Source organism: Lasioglossum baleicum, chromosome 9 (assembly GCF_051020765.1).
Source record: "Lasioglossum baleicum chromosome 9, iyLasBale1, whole genome shotgun sequence".
Lineage (NCBI taxonomy): Eukaryota > Metazoa > Arthropoda > Insecta > Hymenoptera > Halictidae > Lasioglossum > Lasioglossum baleicum.
In genome coordinates this window covers 17,204,050-17,228,295 of record NC_134937.1, presented here as the reverse complement: position 1 = coordinate 17,228,295, position 24,246 = coordinate 17,204,050, and the positions used below count along the sequence as shown (strand labels likewise).

General features: G+C 46.5%; 1 protein-coding gene and 1 long non-coding RNA gene across 4 annotated transcripts in view; one reads left to right on the top strand and one right to left on the bottom strand.

The window, feature by feature from the left end:
- Positions 1 to 24,246, top strand: part of LOC143212016 (uncharacterized) — a 68,946-nt gene that overhangs the window by 30,828 nt on the left and 13,872 nt on the right. The gene's annotated exons all lie outside the window — the stretch shown is intronic.
- On the bottom strand, positions 4,778 to 23,465 carry LOC143211993 (putative G-protein coupled receptor B0563.6). Of its 3 annotated transcripts, XM_076430219.1 has the most exons (6): positions 23,331 to 23,465; positions 21,294 to 21,531; positions 6,718 to 6,867; positions 5,843 to 6,093; positions 5,335 to 5,622; positions 4,778 to 5,231 (listed from the first exon to the last, which is right to left on the bottom strand). In XM_076430219.1, the coding sequence occupies exons 2-6, from the start codon at positions 21,496 to 21,498 to the stop codon at positions 4,977 to 4,979; spliced, it is 1,149 nt and encodes a 382-aa protein (XP_076286334.1). In that variant the 5' UTR covers positions 21,499 to 21,531; positions 23,331 to 23,465; the 3' UTR covers positions 4,778 to 4,976. The 3 variants fall into 3 exon arrangements, with proteins under 3 accessions (XP_076286334.1, XP_076286336.1, XP_076286335.1); XM_076430221.1 differs by lacking the exon at positions 5,843 to 6,093; XM_076430220.1 differs by lacking the exon at positions 23,331 to 23,465 and having other exon boundaries at positions 21,294 to 22,069.

The following is a 24,246-nucleotide window of genomic DNA, read 5'->3' as shown; positions in this document are numbered from 1 at the left end:
GTTCGTTTCAGCGAGGTCTAGATTAGCGACCGTGATTCTTAACACATTACCTACCGGCGATTATCTCATCGTTTGTGGAAATCTGTGATCCACGACTGATAATTTCGTTTGGCGTTATTCTTATAAAATGATCATGATGAAGCATCATTATTAAACGATGGAGTTCTGGTAAATAAAGTGTTAAGTTTCATCGTTAATAGACAGTGGCGATGGGTGAAGGCACTTTCGATCAACTGGTTGCAAGCAGTCTAATCGCAACGAATGTCTACACTGCTCGTCGATGCGCGGCGACCGGTGGATGAGAGTAGTCCACCTTCCGACGTCGATGCCAGGAGAGAATACACGCCGTGTGCTGCACGGTAAAGGTCACCGGGAAGGAGGGTAGCAAGAGAAAAGAGATAGAGTAAACGTTGGCTCGTACGGCTCCACGGTGCTGTCCTTGCGATGCGAGTCCAGTTTCGCCGGATCAAGACTATTTCTCCCACTCCACCTTTCCCCTTCTACGACGCCGTACCCCCATTACCCGCGATCATCCCCACCTTTATTCCACGGGCCGGCCACGTGACTCGTTTCGTCTCTGTCCTGCGTGTATCACAATGTCACGTGACCAATCCGGTAGTGACAGGGAGAGGGTAACCGTATTCCCCTCAATTTCCCCGGTCGGGCAACACCGGGGTGCGACCGACGGCGAAGCCACCCTGTATCGACCCAGCAACGCCCACCCAAACACCGATCCCCACCATGGATGACCCTGTCTACCGCCACCAGCGCCACGCAGTCCAAAAATTTCGATAGGATGCACACCGCGTCCTGCGTCCCTCTTTCATCACTCGTTCATCCCTCCTGTCTCTTGCTCGTTGAATATTCCCCGCCGCAAATTTTTTCTTATTTAGCCGAACTGCGGCCTCGATACCGGTAAGGAAGTCACCCGGCGTAATTAACCCACTGTAGCTAGGTAGCTCTGCCGCGACAGGTCGTCCAACCGGTATCATTACACGTCAATCATTTTTTGTGTCTGTAAGTTATTGCAATTGTACCGGCGAGCACGAGCAGAGCCTTCTCCTGCTCCGATTATTCGGATGACCATGAATTCCAGCTTGGTAACTCGGGACCTGTTGCAGTCATTGGTCATACTGATCTTCCGCGAGCATCATTCACCGCTGCACAATTCCTCCACCGCCAACAAGGCCATCGCCGCCACCGTCACCAGGAAGTTAGGTCACCACGAAGCTAGGCCACCACGGATCCTGATGCTTCTCGTCACCAAGGATCCAAAGTACAGACGAAGAAAATTAAACTTCCTATGCTTTCTAAAATACATTCTAGAATTTCCAATTGTCCAAATTGAAATAGAGTTTATCAGCATATACAGTAAGGAGCATAACTGATTCCACACACTTTAAATCGGAACAACTTTTTTACGAATGGACCAGACGACTTCAATTTCTCTGTAAGGCTAGAAGAATTAGTTTAGTAAATGACGTCTACTAATTAAGTTGTTTGGTCCATTCATATAAAAGTTATTCTGGTTTAAAGTGTGTGGAATCAGTTATGCTCCTCACTGTACAAGCAGAAACGAAAAGCTGTTTCCAAAAGTTCTCTACGTCTCCTGCAATCATGAGTATCAAAGGCTACAAACGGTCCTCGAAGTTCAATTTCCAGCATCTCCCAGCGTGCTCGACGACTTCCAGGATATTCTCGGGGATCTGAGCGAGCAGGACACCCTGTAGATTCCTTGCTCGGAGATCGCGGCGGTAACGCGTCGGTAACAACGCGTGTCGTTGTTTTTTTTTCGTACAGGTTTGCCCGTCGAATTCCGCCGGTCGATCCCGAGGCAGAGAATTTCGAAACGATCGATCCTCGTCGCCTCGACGAGAATTCTCCTACCTTGCCTATCTCGCGATTGGGTTTCTGCGAAAGAAAATCGAAAACCTGGAATCAAATCGTTCCGTGCGAAGGCTTTAGTTGCCGGGAGAGAGAGAGTATCGGGAATATCGAAGTCCGTTTCGCACGCGTGCACTCGAATCTGCGTAAAGCCCTGTCCACACTGACCGACAGACCGCGCACAGTCTACACACGATCCGCATACTGCACATGGCGTCTGTGTATATGTAGCGCGCGTACCATATAATCTGCAGTGTGTGGACAGTCTGCGGACTGTCTGCGGCGGTGGATCAGAATTCATTATCGGATAGCTAGCGTGTCGTTTCTTTTTCAGTCGGGGAGGACGTTCCAATCGAAAGGGCAGAAGAGTTCGAGGTTTCGGGGAATAAATACCTTTCATTAAGTCGGTTTCTCTGCATTACGAATACATTTGTACATGAACGAGGGGATAGCTTAGCTAAGACGTGTGCTGCGAGTTCTCGTGCGCGCACACGTACGCAGTCACGCAACACGATTTCGCGGAAAATCAGTCTCGCGAGAATTCGATCGCACTGTCCCGACAAACTGCGTTTTTTCGTCAATCTGTGACGTCGGTTGGGAGATACAGAGAGCCTCTCATTTGAAACGCAAATTCGGAGATGTACATCATCGTTCTCGATTTTTGAAAAATACGAATATTCACGGAGGCCTGCCGTTCGCAAAGAAATACAGTATCGCGCGAAGATCGGAAAAACGGCAGACAGTTTTATCTGTGTTTAAAACGTAGGGGAGAGTTGCCCGGACATAATAGTATACATACTCGATAAATTATGCAACTGCAGGCTGGTGTAAATGTGTAAAAGATTCAGCAAGGGGTCGATGCACCTTGTAGAATATTGCGGCGCAACTAACAGCGCTAAACAGTTCTATCTAGGCTTGGGAAGTAAAGAACAAAATCCACGGTGCGTGTCAAAATCGACGGGTTCATTTTCGAAGTAGTTCCGGAAGCTCGCATGGGGATCGCCCAGGGGATATTATAGATTACAATTCATATTAGACAGTGCCACCGGCCGTCCAACGCAAGCGAAACGTCTCGCCGCCGCCCACGCGAATCGTTTTGGTCCACGAAATATGTAAAAGCGAAGACGGCACGCGTTAATTCGAATTTCTCCGGGGCGTGTGGGCGGAAATGCTCGCGAAGGAACTCGTGGAAAGTATGCCACCCGCGGAATACCAGCACGGAACTATTTCATTGGAATCGGCAGTGTAATTTGCCCGGTGAGTACCAGCTCATGCCGCGACCACGCTACCTTTCCACTATATTCTTGTATTCCCGTTTTCCTGGCAGTGTCAGTGTCACTCGACTCGTGGAAGTCTGCCCGTGGGAGCGAACACCCGAGAAACGACTCTGCTCGAGTCAGCGCTGCCTACGCTCCCCTCAACAAATTACCGAGCTACATTCTGCGGCTGGTTACGCAAATAATGGCAACAACACCGTGGACATAGACTAGACTGCGCATTTGATGCGTCCATGACAAAAACGAGCTGGCACGATGCAAAACATTATTTCCAACTGATTAAGGTTATTCAAGGCGGACCAAGTCCATTTCTATTTCGCATAAAGACCCGCAGTGTAATAGCAACAATAGGAATGACAACGACTTCGTAGAACAACACTTCACACATCGGGCAGTGAACGGTGGCAGAAAATACCATTTCAAGTCGCTCTGTATAAAATGTCCGACTTTTAACAACGTTAAACGAGCATAATCTCATTCGTGGCTTGAAACGGATCCGAAAATAACCGGGTCATTCTTCTCGAATTACAGTATTTTATCGACAATTGTCCCAGACACGGGTCTGCCCAGGGACAATTATCCGCCAGGGATACTATTATTTGACTTTTGTCGAACGTAGGAAAGAACAGCGGAGCTCGAGAGGCCTCGGTCGCCGAGAAGTGCAAACATAACTAATCCAATAACGAATCTTCTTTATTTTTCATTATTTATCGATGACACTTTCAGCAACATATTCGTGGCATTTTTCTAATGGAATTGATACCAAATCTTCTATGCATATATAAAAAGAACAGGCTAAACCCTTGGACCTAGAAAGCTGAAATTTTGCACAGAGGTTTCCTTTATAATCTATACAAGGAACAAGAAAGGATATTTCGAAATTCAAACCCTAAGGGGGTGAAAAGGGGTTGCAACGTTTGTGTGAGGAACATTATATTTCTCGTCGGATTTGCTTGAAACTTGGTCTTAATGCTCTTTGAAAATAATCAATCACCTATCAAACACCTATTTCTGCATTTCAAAAAATTCAACCCCTAACGGGATGAAAAGGGGTTTTGAAATCTAAGATGGCGACATGACATAAAATTAAAACTCTATAGAGGTGAATGGGGTGTTAAAAGGTTTTATAATTCCAATTATATTTATACTGGTGTAGTGAACGACGAAAGTTTTCGACGCAAAGAAGGACAGCGTACGGGAAAGAAAGTGCTCGAAACTTTCATCGTTCATTAAACAAGTAAATATTATCGGAACTATATCATATTTGGTATCATTTTCATTAGAAAAATGTGACGAATATGTTGGTGAAAGTTCCATAAAAAAATAATGAAAAATAACGAAGTTTTGTCATTGGATCAGTGTGGTCACACCGATATACTCGAGCCGTATGATGTCATACTTCTCGGCGACCGAGGCCTCTCGAGCTTCTTGGCCCCTCAAGGGGGTACAGCCCGCAGGAGTGGGGATAGTTTTGGGGCAATTGTCGGACAGACATTTGGGACACTTATCGATAAAATACTGTAAATTCAAATTTGGATATGACCCAGCTGTTGTACAGGGTGTTCCAAAAAGAGAGTCGGCCAAAGAAAGGGGTGATTGCTGAGATGATTCTAAGCACCTTTCTCCTTCTCGAATTATTAACAGAAAACACAGAGGGACCTCAGGCACCACCCCTTTCTCTGTTCAAAAGGTTGAAAGATTGATTTCAGGAGGAGTGAGGCTCGACAGTCGCTGGAACCTCGATTACAATCGCGACGTCGAAGAAGGGGGATCCGAGCACGATCTGTCGGGATCTTCCCGGTGTCACGAATTCGCCTAAACGTTGGCTCTGTAGAGATGGCCGGGAGTGGTAACGGTGATCAGCGGCGGCGAGTTGGTGGTGGTGGTCGTGGGCCTCGGCTGGGGAGAACGTTCCGTCGGAAGACCCCTTCCATTCTGGCTGTTGTGTCCCCAGGGCCATCGCAATGTCCGGAACAAGGTGTTCCGGAAATCCTCGGAGAACAGACAGTAGATGTAGAACGTCATCGAGTAATTGGTCACCTCGAGCAAGTTCGCCAGCGCCCGGAACACCTGGAAACACCGTAGCCAGAACGACTCGAGTGAAACTTGGGTGGTCACGGGCACTTCGCCATCAAAGCGGACAAAGTCTATTTAAACGCCGGGGATCTCAGACCTGGTAGGGATAGTGGCTGAGAATGCTCTCCCGCAGCGTCACGTTCAAAATCACCATCGGGCTGACGCAGACGAGGAACAGGAGGCTGGTGCTGCCTAACAGAAGCATCAGCCTTCGTTCCTCCGCGAACGTTCTCGTGTCTCCGTCGTTGCTGGGGGTTCTCGATAGCGTCGTCCTCCTCCGACGTTGGCAGGATCGTCTGTAGACTATCATTATGCGAAGGTTGAAGTTTGCTAGCAGGATCGTCGGGGCCACTTTGAACATCGCCTCCAGCGCCACCTTGTATATCTGAAGGGACCAGTTAGGAATTAGATATGCGGCATGCCAGCTTCTAGTGGGATTTCGCAAGAATGTTTCACATTTCAAGTCTTCTATCAGACATGCAATACGTGCGATTCTCTTTCTCGTCTATCCAACAGTTCGAATGATGGGAAAGCAATTTAGGGGATCGCGGTATAGAGGCTTGAAACGATAGAGACGGGGGAGGGTGTATTTTCGTGTGAGTTACTTGATAGAACAGCGAGTCGAGGAACAACTGATTCTCCTGCTTCTGATAGATGATAGGTCCGCCGGGTCCGTCGAGGCACGCGACAACTTCTCCGCGGAACGCGCTCGGCAGATAGATCAGAAATGTTACCAGGGTGATCAGCATCACTGTCAGACGCGGAGGACCGCAGCGTGGATGAGTGTGCTGGCCAGGATGGCAGACGCTCATGTAACGCTCAACCGTTAGCGCTACGAGCATCATCACTCCAACCCCTGCAACGACCAAGGTGCATTTAATGTTGCTAAAGGTCGTTCGAGTTTCTGGGAGAACCGTTTAGGAAGAGGAGAGCACGTAGACACGCGAGACACCGTTCGAACCATGGCCGCGATATCTCCCTACCGTGGGTATATGTACACGGAACACATGTTTTGCGTGCACGAAACTAACTTGGGTCTTGATACTGCAAGATGAAAAGTTTCGGAATGGGGCAGAAGTGTTTTCATTCGAACTGGGAACGATGCTTGCTATGTCAGTGACTACAAACAAATCTAAGGAACGAGGGGGTCGTCTCTTGTACATCTCTGTCAACAATCAAATGTTGATATTGGAAGATGAGCAGTGAGCAGTTTCGAAATAGGGCAGACACCCAGTCTTTTCACGTGAAACGTCGAACTGAGGACGATGCTTAATATATCGATGATTAGAGACAGATCTGCGGGACTTATATGTGTAGCTTCGAACGTAAAGGATTAACGAACGATCGAATAAAATACCATTGTTCTGGCGAGATATCTCGTCCATGGTGGAGAGGGGGTTGAGGGTAAGGATAGATCAGAAGGGAGAAGATGAATAGGACGGGTTGGGCGAGTGCCACGAGACGATAAAAGAGATCATACCCAAGCATCCGTTGCCCAGAAACAGTTCGAGGTGAGCATGGTAGAAGGCCTGTACCCAATTAGTCCACCGGCCGCCCTCTTTGTGATTAAGAACTCGGAGGGCGAACGGGATGCAAAAGGAAATCGCAAGAAGAGCGGCCATCGAGTACCCTGCAACAAAGGAGCAACAAAGTTAGCCTCCCCCTGCTTCTGTATCGCTTGATCTAATAATCCAGCCAGCTGGATGTATACTCCACCGAATGTTCCTTACGGTACCGGTCTAGAGTAAACATTTATTATTATCCACGTTATCTTCCGTAATCGAAGTAACTGTTTTACCAGGGTAGAAATCGAGGATTAATCCCCTCGTCCTCTTCTCGGGGAGAATTAATTGGTTGAAAAACTGTTAACTGTAAGCAGCATCGAAAGGTAGGGGATGTATAAGAAGTGTACATGAACTTCCCTCGTTAATTGCTTCAATTAGTTATCGATGCAGTGTTCAACCGTTGATAAAACACTGCGGTCGATGCACGCTGGAAACGGTACAGGCATCTGCTTTCTCTTCACCTGATAATCCGTCGATAACAAGACTCCCCCGTGATAACGCCGGGGGTGGGAAAATCTGCCTTATCGGTTTCGACAGGTACAAGATAGACTTAGCAACCGATGTTCAGAAGTTCTCTGATGTCAAACTGTCTGGAGAGACTCCGTAGGCAAGAGTTTAGGGATTAGGAGGAAAAAGCAGGGACGAGGAATTAGGCAAAGAAAGGGACTAGAGGGTGGTGGGTCTAGGAGAGGTGGAGCATCGAAGGAAAATGTAGGGTCCAGGAAACGAAAGGATTTAAAGAAGGTGGAGGGTCCACCTACAGCATCCCTCGAGCTCCTGGACCTGGTCCCCGAAGAGGTCCCAAGACGCCCGCCCAGTTTCTCTAGCCCAGAATTTCTAGCGCAGCGCAGCGTTGTTTATAAACTCTCAATTGTAAATGGTAAAACTATGACGTCTCAATTACCAATTTCCCATCGACATTCTCACCAGCAGACTAGTCGTCAGGAACGAAAATCTGAGCATTCCGCCAAGTTCCAAATGGAATCGCCATCGCACGTGTCACACGGAATTACTCCTAAAAGTTTTATCTCGACCAGACTTTGCCACTTCCATTGGAACCGGATTACGCGTTACGTTTAAATTACGATAGTCCAGCGCAGTGGTCGCTGTCGACGCCGGCCGTCTCTATCCGAGGTGCATCTACTTTTATTACCCTTCGTCTGTCGCAATTGCCATTGCCGTGTCCTCTCTTTATTCGATCGATTTTTATACTTTCTTAACGAGAGATACCTGAAAGCGGCTCGAACTCGTTTCAACTTCCGCGTTGCCGGAGCAACGACTGGGCCGTGGCAAACTGTTCTCGACGTCTCTCGCCGAGAGCCCCTTCAAACGTACTTAAAAAATCTGCTCGGATACGGAACATTTCGAAAACGCCGAAGGCTCTCGATCGTTCTCGTCCAGTCCTCGTGGACACGGTTGTTTGTCCGAAACACAAAGGATTAAGACTGGCAGCTTAATATACGCGTACGCCTCGGTGCGGATCGTTCGCTTCCGGCACGGATCGCGTTTCTAACGAGGAAGAAAGGAGACGCGAAGCTGGAGCTGGTTAGCACGCGCAAATACCGGAGGAGCCGGATTAACCTGCCACCGACTCGCTTAAATATCTCGGTTCGTTTGTCACAGCTTACCGAACTTGCTGATTGAGTTTCGGTCTCTGCTCCCTTTCAGCTGCTTTTCACCCGCCCCACCCGCGACCGATCGCGTCGTTACATTCTGATTGGAAAGTCCCGAACGAAAAAAGAAGCTGCGCAGAGAGAACGTCTGTGTTCCGCTGAGGCAAGGACGACCGGAAGACTTGCGCGTCGTCACGCGTCGCCCCGAGAAACACCCTCCTTTCCGATCCGCTTCCGCCGGATTCTGTTTGCGGAACAAAGTATCGCCGGAATATCGGTAGCCTTTAATGAAACGCGTCGTCCTCTGTCCGCCGCATCTCCTTGCCCTCGGCGATCGCTCCGACCGGAATCGATTTACGGGGGCTGTCTCAACCAACCAGTCGAAAAGATCGATATTCTTCATTAATCGATAGCCGTATATTCTTTAGCAGACGCCCCATAGCCTTTGACAAATTGAGGAGAACTTGGTCGACTTTAACTTTTTTAAAATTGCAGAAAATTCCTTGAATTTTTCGGAGGAGCTAGAAGGACTTTGCTAGCGATGATATGAGAAGGACAATTTTGGGAAAATCGTGAAGAACGAAAGTTTTATAAATATGTTTCCGTGAGATTCTACCGAGATAAGTAAGATTGTTACTGGTCCACCATAGACCGCGAATCATGCTACCTCCCTGCCCAAAATTTTGACCCATCGGATCGAAACCAATTCGACTGTCAAGGATCAAAGATTGATCAGTCGTCCTGAAACAATTTATCCGCGGCACGGCCGAGCAATGGCAACGAAAGGATTGCCTCGCGTTTATAATTAATTAGCGCTCGAAAAGCAGCGGTGCGTGGATCGTTACGTGACTGCTCCGACACGACGCGAGAAGTTTTATAAAAACTGGCGCGGCTGTTTTTGCGGTCAAAAATCGATAACGCTTAAAACCCTACAACTAAGTTGAAATTACTCGAAACAATACGTGGATGTGTGTTGTTTTTCCTATTGTTGTCCCATATTTGAGAAGAATCGTGCGCCACGTAGAAAAACGCGTTCGCGTGCCAAGTGAATTAATTCGTGCGTGTCTACGGCGATCGCGCGGCCCCCTGGGAAATACCCTGTCGGCGTCACGATTAATGCATATTACGCGGTCTCGTCCTCGATATATTTGGCAGCGATCGTCCTTGATGAACGGTAGAGACTCCCTTCCTTCTCGATCCGGAAGCAAACAGCCGCTCCCCAGCGAGTCGAGTCGGATAAACAAAACAGCAGCGTACCTTCTTTGTCAACTACCCGATACATGTCATTTACTGAACTAATTCTTCTAGGTTTACAGAGAAATTGAAGTCGTTCGGTCCATTCATTAAAAAAGTGATTCTGATTTAAAGTGTGTGGAATCAGTTATGCTCCATACTGTAAATTCCCGAGGCCGCTCGATCATCGAAAATCAGAAAGAGAAGTGCGTCGTCTAAGAAGAGATCAGAATAGAATCCGAGCGAAACGGAGTTTCGCGGTCAGGGCGACAACTTCTCCTCCCCGTTAAGCCTTGGGAAGAATTCCTTGCCTTGGAATTGCTGGGACGTGCAGGTACGTTGAAACAAATGCACGCTGGTAAAACAACGACCTCGCGAACGGATGGAAATGGAAAGCGTAACGAAGTAGACGCCGTCGCCACAAAAACAACAAGTCGGGAGCGGAGGATATCGTTCGCGAGATAAATGTCGCGAGACAAACGATCGCGGGTCCCGAGGCCTCGCCTGGAACAAGGATAACGGGAGCGAGAAAGAGAGAGAGGCCACTGGCCGCGACTTCTTGCTCTCGCGATCGAGAAACATTGCGTGCAGCGATAGCCACACCGTAACGTCGGAAATATCTACTTGAATCGCGTATTCTTCCCGCGCGTAACATTTTCCGCTCCCCCGGGCTAACTCGTCCTCAAACATCGGAATAAATCTCGCGCGAGACATCCGGACGGAGTCTGCGAGACACGGGAGAATGAAATCTCGGGCGAAGAATCGCGGGTTCGAATACGTTGTCTCGAGGTGCCTTAAGATCGAGGCCACTGAATCTGCTTCGTTAGCAGTCGGGGGAAACGCGTCGGCAGGACGACGAGCAGCGTCGCGACACCCTTCCGTCTCGACGTCATGCAAATTTCGCGGAACGCCCTAAATGAACGGCCCTCGGAGCCGCTTATGCGCGCGGTAACCCGGTCTTTCCCTTACGACCTTAACCGCGCGCGCCTGTCGAATTTCTACTCGGCCACGTTCCCCGGAACGTCGACATTGACGAGTTTCACGAGAGCCTGCGAATCACCCAGAAAATTGCGCTCGTGCCCAGAGCGAGAAGTATCTGGACCAGAGGAAGCTCCTTCATGCATAAGAAAGAGAAATTGGAGCCACGTATAATTTTATTAAATATTCCACACGTTGCCCTTGAACTTGCAAAAGCTGCATTGCTCTTTGTAGCAGCAGTTTTCCCTATTGTGGCTGGTTTGTCCGAATAGTATCTAAAGAGACTCGATCGAAATCAACGAAAATCGAAGAAGACTCTTCTGAATTGTCTCTGGCGAGCCACCGGGGAGTCCTTCGAGGAGTTTGCGGGCCGAGGAGATACCATTAAGCGCTTCGTATCTTTCAGACTTTTCGTGTCCACCGATTCGCGTTCCTTCCACACCATAACCGGAATTTGTCCTGTCGTTTTCCTCGGGGAAACTTTATGCGAAATTTATTCTACTTAGGGGATCGTCGATATATACTTATGATCCATAATGAAACGCGACGTTTCGAAGAAGGTGTTCGTCGGTAGATCGATCCATCGATGCTCGGAGATCGTTCTTCCTCGTTTGCGGAAGGTAAACCTGCCTGGACCGGGCTATCGAACTGGCGCGTTTAATCGAATCCCAGACGGCGACAACGAGCGGTGTACTAAAAATTTACAGAGCACGCTACCTCCGATAAATATTCATGAAGAGCCGTGAAAGCTTTCCGCGTTATTTTCTTCTAAGACTGCAATTACGCGTTCGATTACTCTCCGCAGACACGCCCGCCGATATTTTTCTCCGAGAACGCAACGAGAACCTTCGGAAAAAGTCTGCACTCTCGCGGACCACTTCCCTTGCCATTCATATCAGAACTTTGTTCAACAGTCTGCTACACGATCTAAGAAACAGCTCGGACCCGAGGGTTTTTCTCTGCTCAAGAGTTTACCGTATTTACTTGTCAGTGCTCATGTTGTCGATAGACTGCGGAACTGCATGTGAAATACAAATTGTTTGCATTGATTGCAATAAGTGAGGACTAAATGGAGGATTGTGTAGGTAGGGATGGGATCAAGTTCAATATGTACTCACGAATCCGAGTCAATTTCGATAACCAAGTTTCATTTCATGGGTTTCGATTACTACTTAAATGCAATAATGCGTTTCAATGATTATATTTGCAAAGTATTCATTTTATACAAACTGATATCGAACCTCGGAATCACTACTCGCAAGTTTCGAAAAGATACTTATAAGTACTTCGATGTTGAAAGGAATCGAATCATTAAATTCGTAACTATTTAAGAATAATATTTCCGATAGATTATGAAATTATAGTTACACATATTGAATTGAATTATACCTTACAGGACTATAGAAATCAGAGAACTCTCGGTACGAGATTCGAATATACTTGCAAGTATTATTTCCGTTTACCAAAGTACATGCTTGTAAAAGGTTCGAAACTGTCTGGCATAGGTTCGAGTATACTTAGGAGTACTATTTCCGTTTTTCGAAGTACTTATAGAGAGTTCGAGTTCGATCAATCAAAGTTCGAACCGGTTAGCGAGGTGATCCCTATGTGTAGGGAACGTGTAAGGAGTGTTTTGATATTGCTACGTTATTTAATCTTGCAGGAACCGTTTCAAAAGTAATACTGTGTTTTACCAACGTATACAGTTCTAGCCAGGCCCGCAGCAAGAAAAAGATTAACGACGTCGTGAAGAGACGGCGAGTCAACGAAGAAGGTCGAGCAGCCCGTCAGAATTCGTAGCCGTGCGCGTAAATAAAATTACCACGGTGCCGTATAAGTAACGCGATCGTCGTCAGCGCGACGGTAGGAAGCATTTAATATAGTCGCGGATGTCGAGGCTCCGTGGAGAGCCGTAAACGCTCGCAATATCCAAAGTCGTTTACAAGTATCTGCCCCGTAGCTGTATTATCGCTAAAAGCATGCCGGGGGACGTCGCTGACCCTGCAAATGAGTCCTTTCTTTCATCTCGGTTTTCCAATGCTTCATCTTCCGAATCCTCCTCGCGGATTCTCGCGAATAATGGGCGAGCGTGTGCTGTGTGTGTTTGGAACGAGCATCCGTCCTAATAAGGGTGGTCGTCAACGTAGCAACCTCGGCGCGAGAACGAGCCGGTCGTCGTCGTCGTCGTCGTCTATCGAGAAAAAGGACGATTCCGAGCGCAGGACCAGACGTTCCCGAGGGTAAAGACGTAAAGACTATAAGACAGCGGTGAAAAATTTTATGGGACCACCGCCGTTTCCCGTCAGCCATATCACCGTCCTCTCTCTCTCTCGCGACGATTCCCTTTTTTCCAGTCGTGTCCTTAAAAAGCCGCCATCTCGATCAAACTCGGAATCAATCCCAGCTCTTTTCACGCCAAATCGATCATTACTCGTCGACGTCGGCGATTTCAAATGATCTTGTATAAATTTCCTTAAAATCGGCGTGTTACGCTTGGGTAATGTCCCTTGCGAGTCGTTATTATAGCGCCATTCGAGGACAGATACGTCGTGTCGCGGCCCTCGCCTCGGTCCGGTGTGAAATTAAGGCAGAAATTTCGCAACAGTTAGGAAAGTATTCGCAACGATGGAACACGGAAAGTTTGCCCGGCGTTTTCCAATAAAGAGGTATCCAGTTGGCGGCGTTGTTCGAGTTTAACGCGCGCCTCGCGTCGCGTTCGGACTCGTCAGAAATTGGATGTATGATTTTACGTCGATTGCCGGCCGCCAGCGACGACAGATCCCGAAAGTAGGTCGGCGTTTTTCGCGGCTCCTGCGTCTCCTGCTGACGGTTTGTCACCGGTTCCCCTCCGAAACGAATAATTCTCCATGTTTCCGAACCGACCTGTCGCTCGAGCGTGTTCATCGCGTCCATGATATCGTGGTCTGTCTCTTCAAATGCATTGGATATGCAACCCTCTCGGAACTTGAAGCACCTATCTCCACAGATGTTCTTCTAACGAGATAACCTTTTGTTTCACGAACATACTCCCTTTGATTAGAGATCGATAAACTTCCTGCGTCGTTCGCCAGATTTCTTAACCCTTGGCACCCGAGTGGTGACTCGGACTTTTTTTCAAAGCCGTGTTTCTCAAAAACTGTGCGTCTATGAGAAAAATTAAGGATTATAAGAACCACCCAACAGTAATTAGTAACATAAAAAAAGTTGAAATTTGTTGGACAGTGTTCATTAAGTATTATTGTATCAGGTAATATGTCAATTTCATATCCCCATAAAATATAATAGAATGGAATTATTCTAGCCAGGAAGAAATGTTTAATTTCCGAGTTAAAACAGCTCCGACTGCCAAGGGGTAATCTTGATCGGTTAAACACGAAGGGACGATCAATCACGTTTCTCCGTAGGTGGCACGAGCAACTATTCTCAGAAATTATGCCAAAAATGCATGATTTTTCACTTGGATCGCTTTAAGCTGCGCACTTATAAAAATCACGAACAAGCAATAAAACGAATTTTGTAATGAAACCGGTGGGTGAAGCGGTTCCGGAAGATATCCGTGAAGATATCGGGGTGCGTCTGCCGGCTAAGCAAGCGGTAGGAAGCTGTCCCCGGCCATCGTAACTCAGCCGCTAAGCCAGCGAAGCCAAACCACCGAGGCAACTCGCGTCTCGACCACCTTGCGGATCCGAGTAATATTTTTGGTCTTTGCAATTTAACCGTGACGTGGATCCACGGTTTTCCGATGTCCCTGGAATATTTGGTAACGCTCGCGATTCGGTATTCGCGCTGATAATATGTCAGCGGGCCCATATGGCCGTTCGTCGGCGACGGTCGTTGGCCCCCTGCATAAAAAGGCGACATTTCTAACGGTTGAACAACCAATATTGCAATCAAGGCCCAACAAAATGCTACTGGAGAAAATACAGCCGTATTCTACGAAGCTTCCCTCCACAGAAAATATGCGTCGATTCGAGCAATGTAAATTGTCGGTGTGGGGAGCTGTTAAATGCCGTTGGTACGTAAGCCTCTGTTATGCGAACGTTGTCCCCCGGGTTCGGGTACGAATAAACGAGGTTCTATCGTAGTTCCGAGTGAGGCGTTTAATGCGCCGACAAGCAGAGGCGTGGCGGCGTGCTCGTTAATATTCATAAAGTCTCGAGGAAAGTAGACGTTAACGTTCGAAGGAACGGATCGCCGGGATGCGAACCGAAGAAACGAGAATGAGAGACTAAGAAGCAGAGAGAGCGAGAGAGAGAAAAACAGAGTATGGATGTACATAGACGTTGCGGGGGAAGACTCTCTCTAAATGGTAATAACCAATGGATAGACCGACGATACCCGCGGATACCGAGTAGGAAAGCTTGTCGACAGAACGGGGAATTTTTTTCGTCCGGGTCGAGCGTGCTCGATTTCCCGGAAGAAGGTAATGGGATTCCAGAGCGAAAAAAGGTTCGCGGCGGATTCAAGAACCACGGGTCCGAGGAACCTCGCGCACGCTTCGTTTCCCCCGGATTAGAAAACTGCCGCAGTTCGAGTTAACGCCGGGCCTCTCGAACAAATTAACAATAAGAGAAAGGAACTAGAAATTTTAAAAATTTCTAAGGTTATCATCTTTTTATACGTAATTTCTTACTATATTTTATCATTAGACTGCGGATTTTCATGCAAAATAGAAATTGTCTATATTCATTGCAAGATACAGGAGCTGCATACACATTTATTCCTTTTCTTAATTTTTTTAATAGGTCGGAAATAACGCAAGGGCATTTAAAATTTTTGTAATATTTTCACCGTTTTCAGTTTAATCTACTCCTTCTTAAAACTACTTCCACGTCGAGCACTGTCCTCTCGTAGCGATTGACAACATTTAGCAGATTCTCCGAAAATCATGCTTGATCCATGGCTTCTATATTCAGTGTACCTTACCCCCCTTGGTAAGAGATACCTGTAAGCTGGAAATTGGCTATATTACGCTGAAAAAATTTCCGGAACGGAACACCATAGAATGCATCTGATGTTCGAAGGCATTAAGCAATTTAACGATTTGGATTACGAAAGTTTTTCATTTATTTTGTGTTTCTCGCCGAGCTCCTATTTCCCGCGTGTATCGATTTGACGATTCTCGTGCACCTGTGCAACAGCTTTTTGTCAATGCGCCGAATATGTGTACGTGAAAACCATTGTAATCCCCTCGAGATAGTAGAGTTTCGATGGAATATGTTCGTTTGCTGCGTTTACCAGAATCGAGCGGCTTTTGCGATTGGCAAGCAGCATCTAGCCCCGATTTTCCATTTAACTTGTTGACAGTAACTTCCAATTATTTCGTCTCTTCTTCTTCTTGACTCAGATCCATCGAGTAATTCTTGTTATTGCTTTTATCGATGAGGTGTACACTTTTCTGTGTATGATTACCAATATCTTTTATAAATGATTTCTAACTTGAAATCACTGTAGGCGATGCAGATTGGATTCTTCGGAAAATCGTGCGCATCGAAAGAAGCGGGAGGGCCGGAGAGTACGTGTCGCTCGCGATCGAGAACCGCAACCATAACCGCGATTTGAAATAGCATTTGTCTGGCTATCCAGAGGAGACGTTGCTGGTGGCGTGCATGCGACGCGGGGGAGTTTGTCCTCGAGGATTTCTCGTCGCGGTATTCGGGGCGCGAGTCTCGCGGTAATCCGGCGGCCGGAAATCCGGGAAATCACGGGGAAGCTCGGTTCGGGTCGTATCGGATCGGATTGGATCGGATACGGCGCGGCGTCGGGATGGTAATTCACGGACGCCGAAGAAATCGCACGAAATTTCCGTTTTATGCGGTTTCCCCACGACGACGTTCGGGCCTTGGTCGTAAAAAGAGAGAGATAAAGGGAGGACGAAAAGATTCTCGTTTGCTTCCTTTGTATATTCGTTATCCACAAAGAAGCCGTCTCATTGTTCTCGTTGGTATCTTCGTCTGGTCCCAGAGCTTGGCGTTTCCTCTCCTCCGTTTAATTTCCTTTTATTTAATGAACGCTCGCGCGGATGCCCGCTAATAAATTACAGTTAACACGGGGATACATTCACCCTTTGGGGATTTCTTCGCCTATCTTCTTCCAGGAGCCATTATTCGTCTCTACATTTTTCATAGTTCGCTCGTCGTCGTCGATGTTCCTTCTTTAGCGAGGATTGTCGTCGAGCTTCCGGTCCGCTAATTACAGTTAACGGGGATACATGCATCCTTTGGCTTTCTTCACCTGTCTTCTTCCAGGAGCCATTATTCGTCTCTACATTTTTTATAGCTCGCTCGTCGTCGTCGATGTTCCTTCTGTAGCGAGGATTGTCGTCAAGCTTCCGGTCCGCTAATTCTTGTGTTCGACGACTGCGAGGATTCCCGATACGTTTCACGCTTTAATCGCGATCGCAGAGCTTTCATCGCTGAAGCTCCGATCCAATATTTAGCGAGGAACTCTAATCCACCTTACCGTAAAGACGGCTAGACGCTGGCTGGCTGGCTGGCTGGCTTAGCAAATTTATCCTCTCCGTGTTTCATCGTCCGTACACCGTTCTCTGCCTGCCGCATCTGCACGCTATGCGAAACGGTGATGGTTAGAGACCGCCGCGCCGCATCGCGCCGCTACGATTGCCGCATTTTCCTCGGGAACGAGTCGAACCTATTTTTCGAATCCACGGGCTGTCGCGCGGATAATACGCTCTGATGCGCCGCCGGCAGAGGATCGATGCTGCTCGCTCGATCGTTGCGGGAACGACGCGGCGCGATGGAGAGAGACTATGTACCTCCAAAAAGATGAATGGCACCGCGTTGGAAAACAGCCGAATTTTGACGGTGCTTGGCAAAGTAAAATTCTTTGATGCTGCGTTCCTCACACAGTAAACAATAGTGAAAATTGACGAGATACGCTTATTTTTGTCGTCGGTCGAGTTTGTTAATTTCAGACAATTTTCATTCGTCGATTCGCCATTCGCGGAACTTCGCCGTCGATTGTGATTTTGTCAGCTTCGCAAAATTGGCCAATTTTATCGGTACACGTCACCTACACTTTGTCGTTACGTTATCGCTAGACTTTGTACGGAATAAAAATTGTCTGCATTAATTGCACAACACAGTAGCCACTTAGGGATTCCTTTGACAATTTTGAAAAGTTGAAAATTACATATGTCCTCTAATCTTTTTACTGGAATTACAACTGTTTTCAATTTCTTCGGCTCACTTCTCTCGGAAATTCATACAATCCGCGTGTTTTCCTTCTGTTTGCGTTGACAAACAAGAGTTCGCGGGAACCTCTCAAGTGCAACTATGGGGTTTAATTTTCTTTAAACAGCTTCCGGTCTGACTGGACGAAAAATAGCTCGATGGTCGAGGCCGATGCCTCCGTAAAGCCGAGTCAAAATGGATCAAGCCAGGTCATCGGGTAGCAAGCCGTTGATCTACCTCGTTCCCGGGGTCATTTCGCGAAGGGATTTTTCTTTCTCGGGTTTTTCGAGCGTCGTCGTTTGCGGTCCATTGGAGCTCGTTGAGAATCGAGGATCTCGAGAGCGAAGAGCGGCTAGGACGAAGAGGAAGGAGAACGAAGAGAGCACGTTTGCTCCTCTCTGAGAGAAGTTCGCCACACGCTCTCTCGCCCCCGAAAGCCTATCGATATGCACGGTGCGCGTTGATGACGAGGGTGAGCCCCGGAACGAAGATGAGGTCGACGAGGACTAGCGGAGGACATGCCTTTGAGCATGGAAATATTGCGAATCCCGGAGATATTGGGCTGGAAGAATTTGTGCGTAAGGAAATGCAATTGAAGACGTGCTCGGAAACGACGAAAGCTACCTGCACCGACCGAGACGCCACGGCCGGGACCGTCGACTATGCCATGGAAAACAGAGACAAGCCAGTATGACTTATTTCCCTGCACAAAGATACGTGCCGCGGTTCCGAAGAGCCGTCGCGCGTCGTTAGCTCGAACTTGTCTCGCGAACGATTCTCCAAGCTGACGTTCGGTTCCCTTCCACCGAATCGAGAGATTCCATCCAGAGAGTCTTAATTCGCAGGTATTACTCTTCTCAGCTTTCTGAACAATCAAGCTCCAACGAGTGACATCAATCCTATAGATTTTTGCTTCCCCGAGACAAAATTGATCGACAAACTTGATTAATTTAGAATAGAAACAGAAATTGATTTACATTCGAGGCACACAAATATTTGTGCTTGATCCACGAAGAAACCTAGCTACCTTTCTTAGCTGCTCTACACTCACCGAACTTTCTACGAAATCACTGTGTTTTGTAATGAATTCTTATAATTATACAATACCAATGAAAATTTATATTTACAGTGCACGACCGATTAATTTTCTTAACAATTGCGCGATTACAGAAGCCCATATCTTTCTAAGCATCGATTGATGCTTTTTCTTCACTTGTTAGTACTTCTCCTCTTGGCATTCTAATACACGTGAATCAAATGATAATAAACAGGATTTCTATGACTAATACTTCCCCAGTTAGAATATGCTTCAACATTTGTATAAAAGGATCTCGGTCCGTATATAACAATAATAATAATAATAGTAATAATAATAATACTTTTAGAATATTTGCAATTTTCCGTAGTTCGCTCAGAATACAGAGAAACACTAAGTGACTTTATAGAAACGTCGCACTGTTCTGCACCACATAAAAAGAAATTAAAACAAACTTAAATAGTAAAGATAGCGGTCCAGAGGGGGCAGTCCCTTTATCCGAGTGTCAACAAGGCACAAGACCAGATACGATAAATTAACAAAAAAGGGTGATATTTTTAAAATGTCTATGAAAATGAAGATGACTTCATAGAAATTTCGGCCACTGTAGTCATACCTGAAACTAGTATCTAAAACCACATTCTGCGTTTAATGAATATAATTAACAGAGAACAATTTTGGACGAAAATGCCAATCTAGCAAGTAATTTTTATATTTCCTGACTAAATGTGGACATTCTATTATCGAATTCTAATGTGATTTCATACATTTGGTTCATTATCGAAATTGAATTTCGTTTAGTTAGATCGTGGAAATAGCCCACTGTGCGACGGTGCGGTGGTCCGACGACTATCGAGAACGTCAGTGAGCTGTTAGCCTAATTATCGTCGACGGCGTAAAGTCGAACGTAACACCCGGAAGAAGCGACGCGGAATCGGAGAGGTAGGATCGTTAGCAGATCGCACCGGGCGCGATATCTTCGGATAAACTTGCTCCCCGTGTTTACGTAATATTATTCGAAGCCGCAACGCTTCGGAATCCATCGATAACTTCCAGCGGAAGGGTCTCGCCGTGGGCGATGTTTGCTTGACTTCCGTCGTCGTGAACCAACTTCTTTGGTTGAATCCTCGCGCGCGGTAGACATCGAGTTTGGCCACTGGAGCCGTCGCATCGGGACAAGTTGTCAACGCGGAAGCGCGCGAAAAATCACAGATCGCTGCCAAAAGAGAAGCTTTGACACCGAGCCAAAAACTCGAGCCGCTCGAGGCAAGCTCGCCGAAACTGGATGGCCTGACCGGGCTTTTATTTCGCGGCTTATCTGTTGAACACAGTCCTCCCGAATCCATTACCGGTTTAGCTCGTGCCTAAGTCCGCGTTATGGCTGGAGTTCGCGTAACGTTTAAACTTTCGTCGATTTCTGTCGTCGATGAAGATCCCCGGCGAACCTTCCGGCAAAGATTCTTCTCGAGATGGGACCCGCGCGAGCACCCGCGCAGAGTTTCAATGCGAGAAATAGAACGGGAAAGGGCAAAAGAACCTGGAGGAGACTGGGTTCCTTGGACGATCGTCGTTGTTTCTTAAATTCGACGACGGCGAACGGAACCGAAACGCTGCGGAGGCGTCCCCGACACGTCCACGCTCGTTTCCGGTCCGACGACGACGGTACATTAGGGGGAAATTACTCGGCAATTCGATTTTGGTCTCTCCTTGTCTCGACTTTTACCGATCAGGCTTCTTTCTCTTCCGAAACGAGTAACTGCGTCACTGCAATTGTCTGCTGTTCGCTGTACGATTGACAAACGATCGGCCGATATCACCGTCTGGGATAATCCCGGTTTTCCACTCTGCCGTATTAATTATCACATGTGACGGTAATAGGTCAATCATTCGTTTGTCTGTCGTCTTAAGCTCTTAATGCGGCTAAATTATGGAGAGTTCCATTAACCTTCCCGCCGAGAGTGGCCAGTTGATATCAAGTTTGTAATGACTAGACAGCAGATTTTATGCATTTATGACAAAAATGGGCACGTACAATTTAAAGCAGTGGACATGTTAAAAATATTTAAGGACATCAATGTGTTAGTTTCAGCTTAATGGGATAATTAAAAGAAGAATACAGTTTTTATTTGGCTCATGTGTCCTGCAATCAAAGTTGTGCTAATTCAATTACATTGTAATGCAATTAGACAATTGAATTACATTGTATTTCAATTATACATAGTACTTCAACTACGTATTCGTGGAAAGCGACGGAAGTTCCTTTAAATGGCCACTTTTAGTGACGAACATACCGGATGGCACTCGCGCGAAGCGCGCAATTTGCGCGGCATTTAACATGTCGATTTAGCAATTGGGGGATTGACATTCGACAGGCGAGGTGTTAAATCAGGGTTAGAGGTGGACGTTAGAGATGTATAGTTCGAAGATGAACAACCTACCTCTCATGTAGATGTAAGCGACGCCGCGCATGTTGCGTCTGGTGAGCACAACCAGGTTCAATATGTTCCCAACGATTCCCAAGCAACAGACGGTGGGCAGGATAATGCCGTAGCTGATCCTCCTGAGCTCCGCGCTCCGAGTATCCTCCAGGTCCTCCAGCGAGAAGCATATTGGTATCTCCGTCGAGTTCTCCGTGCTGTTCATCTCGCCACACAGTCTCGCGCCCGGTTTCCCTGTCTGTTGTGGCAAAATATAAATGAAGAACCACGAATAAAAATGAATTTCTAATGCTTCTATTAACACTTGATCTAGCGGAAGTCTATTAATATGCTGTTGAACAGTTGTGCTGTGCCAAAGGTAAGCTTAAAAATCTTCTTTCACACAATACCTGAAACTATTAAATAGCGAGGGTGAGTTGTTGGTTTATTATTGAAGTTTCTGATTCTGTTGCTGTTGAAGGATATATTATACAGAATGTGGGGCCGGACGGGTGGTACATCCGAGCAGGGAGCGATACTATTAGGTTGTTCGGAAAGTAATTTCGTTTTTTGTAGAAACGCAAGATATGGAAATACGCGAGATAGAATTAGGGCATGACTCCGTGGGACGACGTCTCTTGACGACTTCTGACTGACAATGAGATCCTTCGGTGTAAAATGGATCAGTAGGTTGGGGATGAGTCGGAGTGGGAACACGTAGTGGAGTAGGGAGCGATGGCGCGCGGAGTGGGGATCTTTGAACGCGACGACGCACAGAGCGGTATTAACCTGGCAAAAACTATTTTCTTGTTTTTTCTACGTTATACAGTTCAGTGCCGCACGCAGGACGCAATCTTTAGGGGGGGGGGGGGGCGAGCTGAACCCAGCCCTCGGTTTTGCGTAATGACCTTTTTGTTTGTTTTTTTTTAGCAAACATATCTCTCTCTGTCGAGAGCTGTTCCGCGATGTTATTTTTGCAAGGTAAACATTTTTTCTTGGGGGGAGACTTGGCCCCCTGGCCCCCGCCCCCTGGGTGCGCCACTGATACAGTTAGTTCATGAATATGTCAAACTAAGGCGCGTAGGGCAGCGTCAAAGGTGCTACAATTTATATAGGCAGCTACGAATAAAAAAAACTTTTTCAATGCTATAGAAAATTGTATTTGTTAAAAAAAAAACCATAAAAACTGTCAGAAAAAGTTAAAAGTTTAAAAATAAACTTCTTCAAAAAAAAACAATAAAAAAGAATAAAAATGATTTAAAACAAATGAAATCTTACAAGTATTTTAATAGCTATTAAAAATTCACACAATGACAAATTTTCAGGACTATCTGTATGGGGTTGGGAATCTGTATGGGGCTAGAAAAAATTATTTTATACTTTTTAGTACGTCTTAAAAACATGGTATTTTGAAAACAAATTTTTTTTGTTTAAATTATACTGTTTAGTCCGTCTTAAAAACGTGGTATATTTAAAAAAATAATTTTTTTTATTTAGATAATTATTAAAAATTTTTATTATTTATATAATTTGTATTGTCATCCAGTTCTGTGCTATGTTTAAACTTTCAAGTCTCTTTAACTCATCGGGAAGTGGTTTAAAATTCGATTACAAGATTTGACGCATACAACAACAACTCGGCAAGCTAATATAAGCGTGGTAAAAAAGGAATAACATTTTTTTGTTTGACGCTTCATTTTTTTTCGAGAAAGTCTAGTTCGAAAATGCAGTGAATACGCGTGCTATTGCATAGGAATCGTCTGGCGCGTCTGACCATGATCAACCAATTCTACTTTGTGCATATACTAATACTAAAGCACGCGAACCTGGCGGAACTTTATAAACTCGATTATCTCGAAAACGCGCGATGCGTCAAACGATGAAAAACTGTTATTCCTTCTTTTAGACTTATTTTTACATGTAGCCCCTGCTCGGTTGTACCACCCGTCCAGGGCCACACCCTGTATACTTCCAAAAATGATGGAATAATCGTCAATAGATAATGTGTTAACTGTTTGCACTCGAAACAATAGTAACTGCTAAATCGAATTTCATTACCAAGTCTGGGTGAGCGATCCCGGCCAGCCAAATACAACGTGACAGCAGCGAACGTGTTAAATATCACGGAAGAAGCGGGTCCGGATGCAACAGGTCCGACGACAGCCATCTCCCGTTCATTACTGGCGTCCGAAACCGCCAAAGAAGACCTTGACACGATTTCCGGTCCGTCTATCTCCACGGTGTATCTGTCCACAGCGTTCCAAATAATTGGAGCGCCGCCGCCGTTTCCCATCGAGCAGCCGCCAGTCTTATCTCGTTCATCTCCTAGAAAGGAATCGTCTCGTTAACAATGCCATTCGGCCGGATTCGAACGGGGGGATCAGGGGCATAGATCACGCGCAAAAATGGTAAAGTTCATTTATAAGTTGCCCGGGCGAGTTTCCACATTTTTCCGGGCTTTCGTGGCGGAGTCGTTCGGTTCGTCGCGTCGGCTAATCGACACGAAGACGGATCGCCGCGCCGCGCCGAGATCATCCCCGTGTTCCCCGTTACGGCAACGAAATCGCGGGGAGTGCTGGGCCAACTGTGGCCACGGAAAAACCGGGGACGCCAGACGGAAACGGATATAATTCACCTTTCGCCCGTAATAACAAAGTTTTCCGCCGTAAAAACCACCGTCCCGAATGTTCATTTCGAAGATGTGCACGGAAATACTGCCTTCAACAATCGGACAGAGGAACAGTAGAATTTCGCACACGGTCGTCTGAAATTGAAAGTTTGAACTGCTCGTCTGCTACAAAAAAATGTTGGTTATACATACACACAATTTGTCTTTCGATCTTGAAAATTGATAATTTACAATATGATATAATAATTGCCTAGGTGAATCGGAAGAATTTTTTCCTTCAACAAAATGTTGGTTGCTGCATAAAGATCCGCAGTCTAGTCATTACAAAGATATCTTGGAAAAGCT

Excerpts from the sequence above, each read along its gene's own strand:
- LOC143211993 (XM_076430219.1), bottom strand. The coding sequence starts at position 21,498 with ATGAACAGCACGGAGAACTCGACGGAGATACCAATATGCTTCTCGCTG. Across the intron at positions 6,868-21,293 it reads CGCTTACATCTACATGAGAG|GGTACTCGATGGCCGCTCTT; the intron begins GTAGGTTGTTCA and ends CCTTTGTTGCAG. Across the intron at positions 5,232-5,334 it reads TCAGCCACTATCCCTACCAG|GTGTTCCGGGCGCTGGCGAA; the intron begins GTCTGAGATCCC and ends CGGTGTTTCCAG.